This window comes from Calonectris borealis, chromosome 5 (genome assembly GCF_964195595.1).
Source record: "Calonectris borealis chromosome 5, bCalBor7.hap1.2, whole genome shotgun sequence".
In the NCBI taxonomy this organism is placed as follows: domain Eukaryota; kingdom Metazoa; phylum Chordata; class Aves; order Procellariiformes; family Procellariidae; genus Calonectris; species Calonectris borealis.
The window spans coordinates 4064031-4077521 of NC_134316.1; the positions used below are offsets into that span (position 1 = coordinate 4064031).

The 13491-nt window shown below is 41.5% G+C and overlaps 1 protein-coding gene across 1 annotated transcript; it reads left to right on the top strand.

The window, feature by feature from the left end:
* Positions 1 to 113: 113 nt before the first annotated feature.
* Positions 114 to 13045, top strand: PSMC6 (proteasome 26S subunit, ATPase 6). The gene is made up of 14 exons (XM_075150760.1): positions 114 to 272; positions 988 to 1067; positions 1427 to 1466; positions 1675 to 1727; positions 5464 to 5531; positions 5971 to 6085; positions 7039 to 7126; positions 7309 to 7370; positions 7461 to 7584; positions 7928 to 7989; positions 9043 to 9163; positions 9254 to 9334; positions 11328 to 11399; positions 12561 to 13045. Exons 1-14 carry the CDS (start codon positions 146 to 148, stop codon positions 12677 to 12679), a joined length of 1212 nt encoding a protein of 403 aa, XP_075006861.1. The 5' UTR covers positions 114 to 145; the 3' UTR covers positions 12680 to 13045.
* Positions 13046 to 13491: the final 446 nt, after the last annotated feature.

The following is a 13491-nucleotide window of genomic DNA, read 5'->3' on the forward strand; positions in this document are numbered from 1 at the left end:
CCCGCCTGTCGCGACGCGCATGCGCGTCGCCTAGCGCATGCCCCCCCCGCCGCCCCTCCGCGGCGGCAGGGGGCGCTGCGGCGCGCGAAAGGGCGCGGGCGCGCGCGGGGGGCGGGGCGGGCGCGCGGCCCTGCCCCCGGCGGCCATGGCCCTTCCCGGCATTCCCTATGAGCGGCGGCTGCTCATCATGGCGGACCCGAGAGACAAGGCGCTGCAGGACTACCGCAAGAAGCTGCTGGAGCACAAGGAGATTGACGGCCGCCTCAAGGAGTGTGAGCGCCGTCCCGAGGGCCGCCGCCGTGGGGATCGCCGCCGCTGAGCGCCCGGGGAGCCCTGAGGGAGCCCGGCGGCCGCCGCGTCGCTGCCAGCGCTTCGTCATGGGCCTGGCCGGGCCCCGCGGGGCAGCGCCGGCGGGCGGGCGGGGGCCGGGCCCGAGCGCTGCCGGTCGCGGCGGCAGGGCCTTGCGTCGCGGCTCCCCTTGCCAGCGCCGTGGCTGTTTCCCGTTCCCCCGGGGAGAGCCCCGCGCCCTGGGGACCCCCCTTGCGTTGGGGTGGGCGGGAGGGTCAGGCCCTGCCGCCTCCAAGTCGAGCCGGGCGGTTCTCTTTCCTCAGCCTTTTCCCCCGTAAGGTTTTTCTGTCAGCCCTTTATTTTCCTGTTTCTCTGTTACATCGTTCTGGCAGTAGCATGTCCCCCCGTACAAATGTTAGTGCCGTGCAAAGGCACTGATACCTTTGAATTTGAGCTTTTTAAATACTGGATTGGGTTTTTAGACGCCTTCTGCAGAGTGTTTTCACTAATAAGAGAGGGTGTGCAGGCCTTGGAGTTGCTGAGCAGGGGTTCCGCTGTGCTTGCAGGAGGATGAGTTACTGGGTGTGCAGATCTCCCACAGTCTAGCTCTATCTGCTGCTTTTCTGCTATAAAGGGCCTGGTCCTGAGTTACTATTGGATTGAATGTTAGCAAAATCCTGTGTTTCCTTCCTCTTCTAGTAAGGGAACAGCTGAAAGAGCTCACCAAGCAATATGAAAAATCAGAAAATGATCTCAAGGCCTTGCAGAGTGTCGGGCAGGTACGTAAGAGAAACGAGCTCATAGCAGCCTGTGCTGGTGGTTGACAGCGGACTTGCCTGGAGGTAGCACTTAAGTCCATTTCTGGTATCGAGAAAGAGTAAGCGGGAATGGTACAGCTAACAGAAACAAGGGCCTTACCATCAGGAGCAGACACACCAAGCATATGGGGTAGAGAGATTTTCTGTGTTTGTCCTGGTTGACGGAGATGTGTTAAAGAAATAAAAGTGCTAGCAAACAGCATGAAGCAGGAGAAAGAATTTCAAAGGTGACAGTCATCTTCCATGTCCTGAAACGTGTTAAATGTTGTTTTGCAATGGTAATTTATCTGTAGGCTAATACTGCATTTATTCTTTTGCAGATTGTTGGCGAGGTTCTTAAACAGCTAACAGAAGAGAAATGTAAGTACACTGGACTGTTACATTCTTTAAAATCTTGAAAATAAGCTTTTGTAGATAAAATCTGGCTAAAGATTTGGAGGAGTAAAGAATTAGAGTATCAATGATTGAGTATTAACAGAAAAATATCATATACTGCATAGTTCAGAAGCATAATTCAGAGCAGTGAATCAAGTAAATTTGATTTTTTTCTTTGATCTTCTCTCTCCAGTCATTGTGAAGGCGACAAATGGACCAAGATACGTGGTGGGCTGTCGTCGTCAGGTAGCTGATCTATGTGAACATTCATTAAAAGTTTGCTTTGGTCTTGAATATTAGTATTGCTTTTGATAAACTGGGTTCTCAATGGGATTAAGTACTTTCTTCTTTAAGGTGTATATGGCTATTTTATACTGGTATCCACTTGTCCTCTCCCTTCGTAGCTGGTAGTAGTGTAACTTCCTAGTAAAGACAAAGCAGTCCAAAACATTCCTGGAACCTTTTATTCTGTTCATTGAGTTGAAGCTCTGTCTTTCTGCCTGATTTTGAACTCTATGAAGATTAATCAACTGTGTAAAGTCTCCCTTGCGATGTTGTGAACACGGCATATGACCATTACTGTCATAGTGCTGAGCTTTAGATTTAATGTTATATAACTATATATCTTCATGTATTTTTTCTAATGTTTTTACACCACTCTTCAATAAATAATTATGGTAGGCAAGGCCCCTGTTGTAAACGCTCTGAGGGATTTTTATTTGTCCTTAGTGATCTTAAAAAAAGCCCTGTCATTTCTAGTCTACGAGACAACAGCTTTTTTACCTACACTAAATTCTATATAAGTTAGACATTTCAATACAGAACCTTCCTCACAGCATAATCCAGCTTCTGCTATAGTCAGCAAGAACCACTTAGAGGTGCTCTTTGCTTTTTATTTTTATACAAAAGTACAAGGGATGTAGTGCAGGCATGGTTTAAAAACTGCTTGTTGGTTAATTGAGCACTGAATGTGACCCACTTACAGTATTTAAAACCCATAGATCGGCTATCGTAGATCAGCTATTCCTTACCAAAGCTGCCTATTAAGTAGGAATGACAATACTTAGTGAAAGTGTTCTGCAACTGCAGAGCCTTTGGGGGAGCAAAAGTGAATCTCTAGTTAGATTTTATTACACTTACCCCTGACTTTGAGAAATGGAAGGAAAGAAGAATATGTACGAAATGTGAGACTGTAAGGTATCTCTGAACAGAGAATAGCGACCCCAGGGAAGGATCATGTATCCTGAGAAGGCAGCAGCATTTTACTTAGTTATTTTAATGCACAAATAAGGTTAAGATCTTTTAACAGCTGTGACTTCTCAGTGCATCTTGAACTGATTCATTTATGGCAGAGAAAGGTATCTGCAGTTCAGCTTTTAACACATCACAATTGTAGCACGTTCTCTTATATTACGGAAATTGTGAAAAATAGAAATTTCTTCAGTAAAAGGAGCACAGGTGATGCTGTTGATGTTAAAGGTGGCTTTTTTTTCTCTTTCTGAAGAGAAACAGGTGCTCATTGCAGAATTTTGAACTCTTACTGATTCTATGCGAAGAAAGAAAATGTTTTTGCAAGACTAATATACAAATGTTTTGCAGTACCCAGAATTCTCTGGATTAGCTTAAGGTTTATACGTGGAAGTTAACTTGAAGAGCAGTGTAATAGAACTCCAACATGCAAAAGTTAATCAGCTCTATTCAGATGATTCATCCGTAATGGTGTTGTGGTGGCTGTTGGAACCAAGAGGCAACAAGCAAATGCAGAGCGGGGAGCCTGCTGTACTTTGAAGAATTTAAAAAGAGGGGCAGAGGGGGCGTTTCTAGCTGTCAGAGGAATTCCTGGTGAAGACCCGCAATTAACAATACTTAGCAGTAAGCAGCGAACAAAACTTATGCAGTAAATATTTTCCTATGGTATTGACTCTGTCAATGGATTGTATATTTTTCAGTAAGGATGGACCTTTTCTCCTCCTTTTGGAGACAAACTATTTGAGAAATGTGGGTACCAGTAAGTGTGTTATTTCATGCAGTATGTATACAGATATCCTTGACTTTCCTCGAGCGTACCGATTGCTTGCATAAAAATCTGCAAGAATTGTTAGTATTGGAATGCTTTTTAAATACATAATTTTAAGCTTCATCCCTTTCATGATGTTATGGTGCAAACTCACTATTTTCTTTCACCAGAATGGACAAAATATTTTTCTGGAACATAAGTATACTTAATTCCACTTAGGGGCATGTGAGGTAGTCCTGAGGTTCTGTGTTGAAACAGAGATAAATCCTAAGGAATAGGGTGTGCTTGGATGAGCCTGGCATTCCAGCATGTACTTTCAAGTTTATTCTTCAGTAAAAACACTCTTTGATCTTAAAAGATCCTTGATTTGATACCAGAGACTAAAAAAACATATCCGTGATTGTTTTCAAAATGTCAAAATATCAAGGCAAATAATTTCCCGTGGAGTGTTTTGCAGACTAGAAGAACTAGTTTTTGATCAAAGTCCTTGTGGCTGTGCTGTGCTGCTGAGGAAGGGGAGCAAAACTGTTTAAATTGAAACAAAATTACTTCCCCATCTAAAGTTCATTTCCTGAGGAATTCAAGGTCAAGTGGTTTCTCTTTGATTTCTTCCCACTGCAGAGTAACTTAAATCTATTGGGCAATGGTGAATCTGATAGAATTTCAAGCTTTTACAGGTTTCTTAAGATTAGGCAGCTGGATAGAGGTCGTCTTAGTGACCCCAGTAAGGGAGGAGTGACAGCTTGATCCTGAACACTACTGGAGACTGAAGAGCCCATGTGGGCAAGGGCTCTTATAAATTCCTTGGGGGATCTTATAAATTCCCCCAGCGGGGGCGACGGGAAGCTTCAGGCAGTGCTTGCAAACAGTTGTCGAAGTCCCTGTTGTTCAGATGCCATATCGGTAAAGCTCAGAATAAATAGGTTTCATGTTCTTCAAATGTGGACTGAGTACCTTTTTTTTCAAAAAAAAAAAAAAAAAAGAGAAGAAATTAGGTAATCTCTGTGATGGTTGTTGAAGGTTGTGTTGTGTGAGAGGTGAGACTGCTCTCCTAGACCAGGTTTCCTAAAAACAAGGTGAGAAATGCAAGTTAGTTGTTTTAATCCCAGCAGAATTTAACAGGGTGTGCTGGAATAGGACTGCTAATGTTTAAAAATCTCATAAAAATGGAGTAAGCAGACAAAAGCTTCTGAGGCAGATGAGTAGGGCATCTGAAGTAAATGATAGCAAAAGAATAACAACTGGGGTGGCTGACTTTGAAGATGCGATATAACTGGATATGTGAAAATGTGCGAATGATGGAAGGCTTGGAGAAAATACGTTAGGAACGTCTATTCACCCTTTCTGTCAGTCTAGAAATGAGAAAGCCATTGAGTAGAAGGGTGGCAAGTTCGGACTCAAATGGGCAGGCTGTTCCGTGTGTCCTTAAAGGAGGATTGCTTACTTGTTCTGAGACAGCTGGTTCTGCCCTGTGTTGAGCAGAGGGGAGGATTAGATCTCTCACTAATCCAGTCAGATTGACAGCAGTAAAAAAAAAAAAAAAAAATTACAGACTAGAAAATAGTATTTATTTTCAAAAGTGGTAGAGGTAAGTTAACGACTTGCTGTTCAAGATCTATTTCAACATTAACAAAAATTCTCTCTGTGGTCTGGTTTAGCTCTGCTGGTGTCCAGTTGTGACAACCAACAGGTTCATTGGTCTAGGCCAGCTCCGGGATCGCTTCTCCCGAAGATCATGTTCCCATGAAACAGTGGGCCAGCTTTTTCCTAGTTTAAGCATTCCCAAAAATGGTGGTGACGGGGACACAGTGTGGACTAAATGAGCTGCTTGGCATGTAGCTCAGTAGCCTTGTTTTCTTCTTGTGTGTGATTGAGCGAAGAGTGCAAGCTACAGTAAACATCTTGGCTAAAACCAGACATTGTTTTGGAGTGTGGTTCTAATAGAAATACCTTCTTTGTGACTAGCTTGACAAAAGTAAGCTGAAGCCGGGGACAAGAGTTGCTCTGGATATGACCACTCTCACTATTATGAGGTAGGTTTCTGCTCTACAGCTGCTCTTCTGCTCATCATGCAAAGGGGGAAAAATAGTGATCTGAGTAGATTACACAAAGGCTTGAGTAATCAGTTCTGTAATGTTTTGTAAATGTTTTCTGCAAAGCAGTGCTTCAGTAAGGACAATTACTTTGAGGGAAGGCTTATGTGTCTTATATAAGGTTAAAAAGAAATTGGCTGTTCTTTAAGAAAATAATTAATTTACAACTCAGCATTTTCAGCAGTTTTTTAAGCTTTTAGTTGTTTGGTTTAAAACTTGAAAAAGTTTGCTAGGTTTGGGATTTATTCTGTGTTTTCAACAAACGTTATCAAGATGGGAGGAGAAGAAATAATTTTCATAGTTGCTGTAAAGTTTATTGCAATAATGTTATAAATGTGTCTGCACAATGAAAATGTCTACTCTTAACTCTCTTTTCCAGATATTTGCCAAGGGAAGTGGATCCACTGGTTTATAATATGTCTCATGAAGATCCAGGGGATGTTTCATATTCTGAGATTGGAGGGTTGTCGGAACAAATCCGAGAGCTGCGAGAGGTATCCAGTATCTCAAAAACACTTATCGAATTGTGGGATGTGTTCTGAGTGAAGTTTTTCAGTGCAAAAATATCTTATTGATGTTTGTCCTAAACTGTCATGAGACAGGCTGTTAAAGGATCCTATCAGATGAGTGATTTCCATGTTTCATTAACTTAGACTACATATTCCTGTACTAGAACATAACTTTTGAAATGTTGTTTAAATGTTTTCCAGCTTTGTAATTGTCTTTGTGGCAAACAGCAGTGTGATTGCGGGGTGCTGGTGCACTCATACTGAAGTAATCCTGTTAGCTTGGGCATCAGTGCTGCAGGCTGTGCAAGCCTGCCCAGGAATGCGGGTGTTTGAAGACGAGCTCGCGCGGCTGTCAGCCAACTGACTGTAACAGAGATCGTTTGTGCGCTGTGCACACGCTTTGCAGTAGTAGAGAAAGATTATTCTAAACACCAAAGCCCAATTTTCAAACTGGCTTATAACTTATCTCTACCGCTACAGAAGCTTGGAATGAGATTAAACTAAAGAAAATCCCCTAAATAAGAGGGTTTGAAGGATCCAAGACCCTTTAGGCTAAGGGATTGCCATAAAGTCAGGTGGGAGGGCATAGTTAGGACTGACAGCCAACAAACCAAACTTGAATTTTGCACAAAAACTGCTAGAATCGCTCTGAGTAGTGATATTACGACAATGGCAAAACATGGTTTGAGCAAAGAGCGTGAAGAGAAACAAGCCATTGTGGAGCTGAATTCTGAACGACAAGGGCAGGATTGTGGATCAGTCTGTTAGATCAGTCTGATGTTTTCTTACTTACCTGTTTCTCTTACAAAATATGCTGGACAGATAAATAATAATACAGGTATCTGGAAAACAGACTGGCAAGTGTAACGTTAGCTTCCTGGGATTGCTGATCTATTTTAAAACTCAAACAGAGTCTCTGTTTATCTGTCTCTTCACAGGTAATAGAATTGCCGCTTACAAACCCAGAATTATTCCAGCGTGTGGGAATTATACCTCCAAAAGGCTGCTTGCTCTACGGTCCCCCTGGTGAGTCTTATGAAAGGGTAATGAAGGCTTAGTTGTCACTCTCAAATTGTGGCAATAGCCTTGTTTGTTCTTTCTTTTTTCCCCCCTTCCTTCCTTCCTTCCCCTTCTTTTTTTTTTTCCCAAATCGCTAGCATGCAATGTTGGGTTACTAGTTAAACAGCTTCAATCTCTTGTCTCTCCAGGTACAGGGAAAACACTTTTGGCCAGAGCTGTTGCTAGCCAGCTTGACTGCAACTTCCTAAAGGTAGTGGAACTTTACTCTTGCACGCACGCACGTGCACACATGCTTAATCTGTTTGCACTCCAGCATCTTCACTCGTGTGTCTTTCAAAAGGTGGTGTCGAGTTCGATAGTGGACAAGTACATTGGTGAAAGTGCTCGACTGATCAGAGAGATGTTCAATTATGCCAGAGATCATCAGCCGTGTATCATTTTCATGGATGAGATAGATGCTATTGGTAAGGCTAATGGCCTGGAGGATGGCTAGCGTCTCCTTTTAACCCTGAAATTAGCTATAAAGCTACAGTCTGTTTTCTCAAAAGAGAGTGTGCGTGCATGTTTGTTCAGAGTGGTTCAGCTTCCTCCTGGAGCTATTACAGCTAGCTTAGAACCATACCTGTTCACATCTGGCTCAGATATTTTTTATTACAGGAAAAAGCATTTTAAAATGTGTGCATTTAACTCTTTAAATACCACCCCTACTTCTCCGCAGTTTAAAAGGGATACCTAATTGCCTTCAGACTTAGTATTATATGGAGGCAAAAATAAAGTACTATAACTTACAAGTTTGGTATGCTGCAGGTGGTCGTCGTTTTTCTGAAGGCACCTCAGCTGATAGAGAAATTCAGAGGACTCTGATGGAGGTGAGTGTCTAATACCTGACTACCTACTGTACAATCCACATGAAATAATAATACAGATGTGAATTGTTACACTGTGATCCGGCGTGTTAGAACTTTTTCTGAGTTAATAATCTTAAGCTAAAAGTGAACTAGATGCTGCTTTTACAAAAGACAGCTGCACATCTGGATAACTCAGCTATGTATTCAACTTAGAGACTAAATGAAAGAATCCTTAAAATTGCTAGAATTATTTGGGATATTTTCTCTTCTTACTGTGACTTGACTTTGCTGCTGCTTACTGCATCTTCTTTGAAGGTTTGGAGGGCTTCCTCCTCCTTAAAGAGGGGAAAGCGGAGCTTGTCGCTTTTAGTCCCAAAGACACTTACTCTTTAACATTTTAGAACTATTACAGTTTGATTTTCAAAACTAGGAGAAGTAGTTGTATTTCTTTGTTTCTGTACTAATTGCTCTGGTAAACTGGGTTGTGTGAAGAGAATTTTAAAACCACTGGTGACAATTAAGAATTCTGAAGCTAATGGGAAACTTCATTGGCCTATGTTTGGAAACAGTTTGCCTGGTTCAAAAGAATGTGTCTGACTTGCATAAAGAATTAAATCAGTGTGATCAAAGAGCAAGTACTTTGAATCTTCACAATGAAATGTCTTCGTATGTGTGTATTAGTATTCTAGAGGCTGTTCTCCAAGTCTAATTTGAATGTCCTGGACCTAGTGCAATACAATCAAAATGTGTCAGCCAACCATTGGCTCCTTTAGTACTTGCACCGTTTTCATTGCCTTATTGTTTTAGCCAAGTCTTTCACGTTTGAGCTCTGCTTTGCTCAATATCTTTTTCTCTGGGCGAAGCATTTGCAGTGTCTCTCTTAAGTTCTCCTTTATTGCTTATAGAACATGCAGGGAGCTGTGGCCTTCCATTAGAAGGCTTGCAGCGGTTTTTTTCTGATTCATCTGTAACGCTTTTGTATCTTGGTGAAAATACTTATGCAGAAAATAAGTACAATAGATCATGCTAGGAGGGTTTTGCCTTGTTTAAAAACAAACTTCTGTTTTCTATTAGTTATTGAATCAGATGGATGGATTCGATACTCTGCACAGAGTTAAAATGATCATGGCTACTAACAGACCAGACACGCTGGATCCTGCACTTCTGCGGCCTGGCAGACTGGATAGAAAAATCCGTGAGTTACTACTTCAGAGTGGCTGGAAGGAGGATATTATCCATACGAATTGTGGTTTTCTGCTTTTATTAAAGCTGTAATTCTTTCTAGATATTGATCTACCAAATGAACAAGCCAGATTAGACATTTTGAAGATTCATGCAGGTCCTATCACTAAACATGGTGAAATAGGTAAGTAGGAAGCTACCTGGATATCCTTCCTACTTCTGTTTGTAAAAACGTGAAGAGGGTGAGTTGTTAGGATGACTCTGCCCTTGTAATTCCTTCCCTTACACTGGCCACTCAACTTCCCCTCTCTTGGAATTCTACTTTTTTTTTTTTTTAATGCATCCTGATTGAATTGTTGCTAAGTCTTCTTTGCAAAGGAGAACTGAATATAAACCCTTGGAGCACAGTTGTAAACTGGAAAATTAACATGATTCTCATCAGGTAGTTTCCTGTTTCTAAAGGAATAGCTTAATGCAAGTAAACAGCATTTTCATTGCCCCCCCCAAAGAAAGAAAAATTGTTACTGCAGAAGTCTGAAAACAATCAAGAATCTTTAAAAGTCATGGAGAAACTTACTCTGGAGTTCAGAGATGGCATAATGAAAACCTTGTCTGAAACAAAGCTTGTCTTTGGTTAGTGGTGTAGAGAGCTCTCCAGAGCGTAAGGAGAAGTATCTGTCAGATAAAATGGGGAAGGTTTATTTAGTGACTGTGTTACTAAGCTGACCAGAGTCTTAGTTTCACAGTGACACTTCAGAGCTTTCCTCAAGGAAACTAATTGTGATTTGCCTTTAAAACAATGGTGGCTGCCTTTTATTTCAGTAAGGCGCCACAGACCCTGCCTGCCTGTTCCCAGCCCCGTGCGACCCGCTCCCGCCTCTTTGCTGACAGGAGCTATTCATGCAGCCAGGCAGCATGATCTGGGCAGTGGAACTGATCTCGTTCACCATCTGGCTGCCTAAACAGCTGCAGCTCAATAGAGGGGGTGGCTCGGGAGGAGGAATGAGCTGGGGGAGGGTGAGAGGGATGAGGATTGCCTTTCTTAGCAGCAGTGTTGGCTTAAACATGCGTGCGACTATAGTCTAAGATAGAGAAGAAGCTCCAAAGCAAATCATGAACCTGAGGTAAAGTACTTCGTCCTTTTTATCGTACCTTTGGGCACTGGAGTGGAAGCAGGGTAGGATCATTCCTTTACCCCATTTAGCCAGGTGGGCTGCCAGATGGGTACTAGCTAAATTTCTGAACGTGATGTGGGAAGACTGTGATGCTCAGCTTTGAGATCCTGAAAGAAGGTCCAGAACTTACCAGCAAGGTGGGGTTGAATTGTTCCAGGTTCCAGCATGAGATTCTCTTACTCTAGTACTGGAGTCTACTGAAGACTCTAAACTTACCAAAGCTTGCCGTGTTTGACATTGCTTAGTCCCTTTGCTTAATTTTTTTAACTTTCCAGTTATGGGGAGACTTGTTTATAGCACATTGTGCTACATGGAATTAAAATAAAGTTGAAGAATTTCTAATCTCTAGGGTTTTTCAGATTCTTAAGATAAAAACTTTCAGTTCCAATGTTTTGAATTTCATACAGAAGGTAAACAGTTGTGAAAAGTTTTGCAGAAAGTTGATCATTTTTTTTTAATAAGCAGCCTTGCAAAAATCAGAACTTGCTGGAGGCTCCACAGACACAGTGCTTTAGAAATTGATTCTAGAAACTATAACCATAGCCATTTTTTTAGTAAATATATGTGCATAAAATATCAGGATTAATATATCAAGACATTAAATGCCTTCAGTAGAAGCAGTTGTTATAAGCGGAAAGGGATTGAGTTATGATCACTTGGAGATAAGTTTTCCGGTTTTTTACATCATTTAAATGATGATAAGAACATTGCCTTGATGTAGCTTTTCTTGCATTTCATGTTGATGCTTGTAACCACAAGTTAGTAACTTTGGGATTTAATTATATAATATGAGCTTTTGTCTGCAATACATTTCTGTTTTAATGAAAGGGGTAATATAGCTGATTATTTCGGTTAATTTAATTTATCAGTCTAGTGGACAGCTATGTATTTGCACTGAAATCAAGGTAAACTGTTTCTTTGTTAGCTGGATATGTATTTCGTTGGCATCCATAACGGGAAGTGTGAATTTATTTCTAATTGACATTCATGTTTTATGAATAGATTATGAAGCAATTGTGAAGCTTTCAGATGGCTTTAATGGAGCAGACTTGAGAAATGTCTGTACTGAAGCAGGTATTTTCTTAACTCTTAATTTTGATGTGCTAAGTCTTGGTTAATGCTAAACTTTTGAGCTGTTTCTCCAATACTTCTGTCAATGGATTAAAATCAGGAGGTCAAAAATGTTCTGCTGGAACACAGCGCATGTTCACTGGTGCTTACTTTTTGTATTCCTTTCTTAAGGGCTAGATAGCTTTTACTCAACGTAAATGTTGGCACCTGGACAGCAGCAAAATGCCAAAACAGTTGCATATTTCACAGCATGTCACGCGTGTCTAGACTGTTAAGCGTAAGCAGCAACATGGTGATATGCCCTGAAGCTTCAATGGAACAACTTGAACAAAATCTCTTTTCTTTCTTCCGAGTTCCCTTATGACCTATACAGTCACGCAGAACTTGATTCTTGACATCCTCCCTCTAACGTTACAGGCCAGTCTCTTACCGGGTCTGTGGATGAACCAGCTAGGCGCACAAACAGTCCAGCTGATATGTGCAGATCTGCTGCCATTTAGGAGCAGTAGCACTGCGTTCATGTGACATTGCGCCTGCTGATAACCCCTGCCGAACACAAGCTGGATCCGCACAGTGTTATGTGGATTTGGGCACTATCCTGTGACGTGCGTGGTATAAAAGATCTCTAGTTCAGGTTCAGCCCGATGGGAGGAAAACACCAGCCATACCATTTCTGAACTGGAGCTGGCCTCTAATCACTTGTTGGCGGAGTATCGTGACATATGTCATACTATCTCATAAGAACTAGATACATTCCAGAAACAGCGACGGAACTCATTTTTCTCCTTTTTGCAGAGCATCCGAGTCTCTCAGTACCTGGGTGACTGGAGAGTTAATACTATTTTAGGCTTTTTCCACATTATAAATTCATTGTTCGCTTAGGGTTTTGCCTACATGGGAAGGCTGAGTAACACAGTAACTACACACTTGTAGTTTAAAACAAGTTACACATTTCTTCTTAGAGATCACCGAGTTCAGAAAGGTGACCTCATTGAAGTTTACTCCTTCCTGACATCCAAGAGCTGTATGTAAAAGTCTACATGCAGACAGTGTAACTTGGATCCGTTTTCACTTTAATTTGAGCGAATCTTCATGTCCTGTCTTCTCTGTACTGTTGCTGCAAAAAGCACCAACTTATTCTTGCTGTTAAATTATTCTTTACAGGTATGTTTGCGATCCGTGCCGATCATGACTTTGTAGTTCAGGAAGACTTCATGAAAGCTGTTAGAAAAGTGGCTGATTCTAAGAAGCTGGAGTCCAAGCTTGACTACAAACCTGTTTAAATTAACCATATAATTTGTGATTGACTGCACATGTCATACTGGGTTAATGTATAAAAAGAGAGAAATAATGTACCTCTTGATTATTATTGTAAGGTGTTTGTGTAACGTGTAGCTAGCAATTTGATAAGACTGGTTGCAAGTTGGCTACAGAAGTGTGTTTTCTGTACAATTCTGAAATACAATATTCATTACAGCCCAGGTTAAGTGTGGAGATGTGTTCTCTTAGCAATTATGGTGTGAATTTATAAATGTGCCTGAATGGGTTAGCGGACTTTAAGAAAGTCAGTTCGTTTCTTGACTTTTTTTATATCGGTAAACTTCCTTTCCCCAAACAGTTTATGAATAAAACTTGTTTAAATCTGCTTATCTCTGTGTACCTTCTCTGTAACTCTTGAAGAGTTGTATTATGTGTCTTCAGTATTTGAAGAGCAAGCTTTCTCTGGCGTAGGGATTGTATTGGAGTCCTATGCCTTACGTACCGAACGGAGGCAACCCTTCCCTCAGACAGAGGAGGGACAAGTAGCATTTACTCCTTTGCTGCTGACGTCCGGGGAGAGGATTTAGCTGAACTAGCATTTAATTATTGCTCAGAATGCAGGAAGCAAACAAGTCTTTTAAAATGTTTGCCGTCTTCCCTTATGCTGGGATAACTCCTGTGCTGAACGCCAATTTATAGACAAAAGCATCAAAGTGGAGGTGGAGATATAGCAGTTTGATAGCAGTTTGATATATAAAAGTTTTGATTACAGCTTTTGGGGTGGTGGGGGAGATGGATTTCCTTTCCAGGTTCCCCTTTCAGTTGCCCTATGTAG

Bases quoted from the DNA above. Each gene is read 5' to 3' on its own strand.
- PSMC6 (XM_075150760.1), top strand. From the start codon at position 146: ATGGCCCTTCCCGGCATTCCCTATGAGCGGCGGCTGCTCATCATGGCG. The intron at 273-987 runs GTGAGCGCCGTC...TTCCTCTTCTAG, and splicing joins TGACGGCCGCCTCAAGGAGT to TAAGGGAACAGCTGAAAGAG. The intron at 5,532-5,970 runs GTAGGTTTCTGC...TCTCTTTTCCAG, and splicing joins ACCACTCTCACTATTATGAG to ATATTTGCCAAGGGAAGTGG.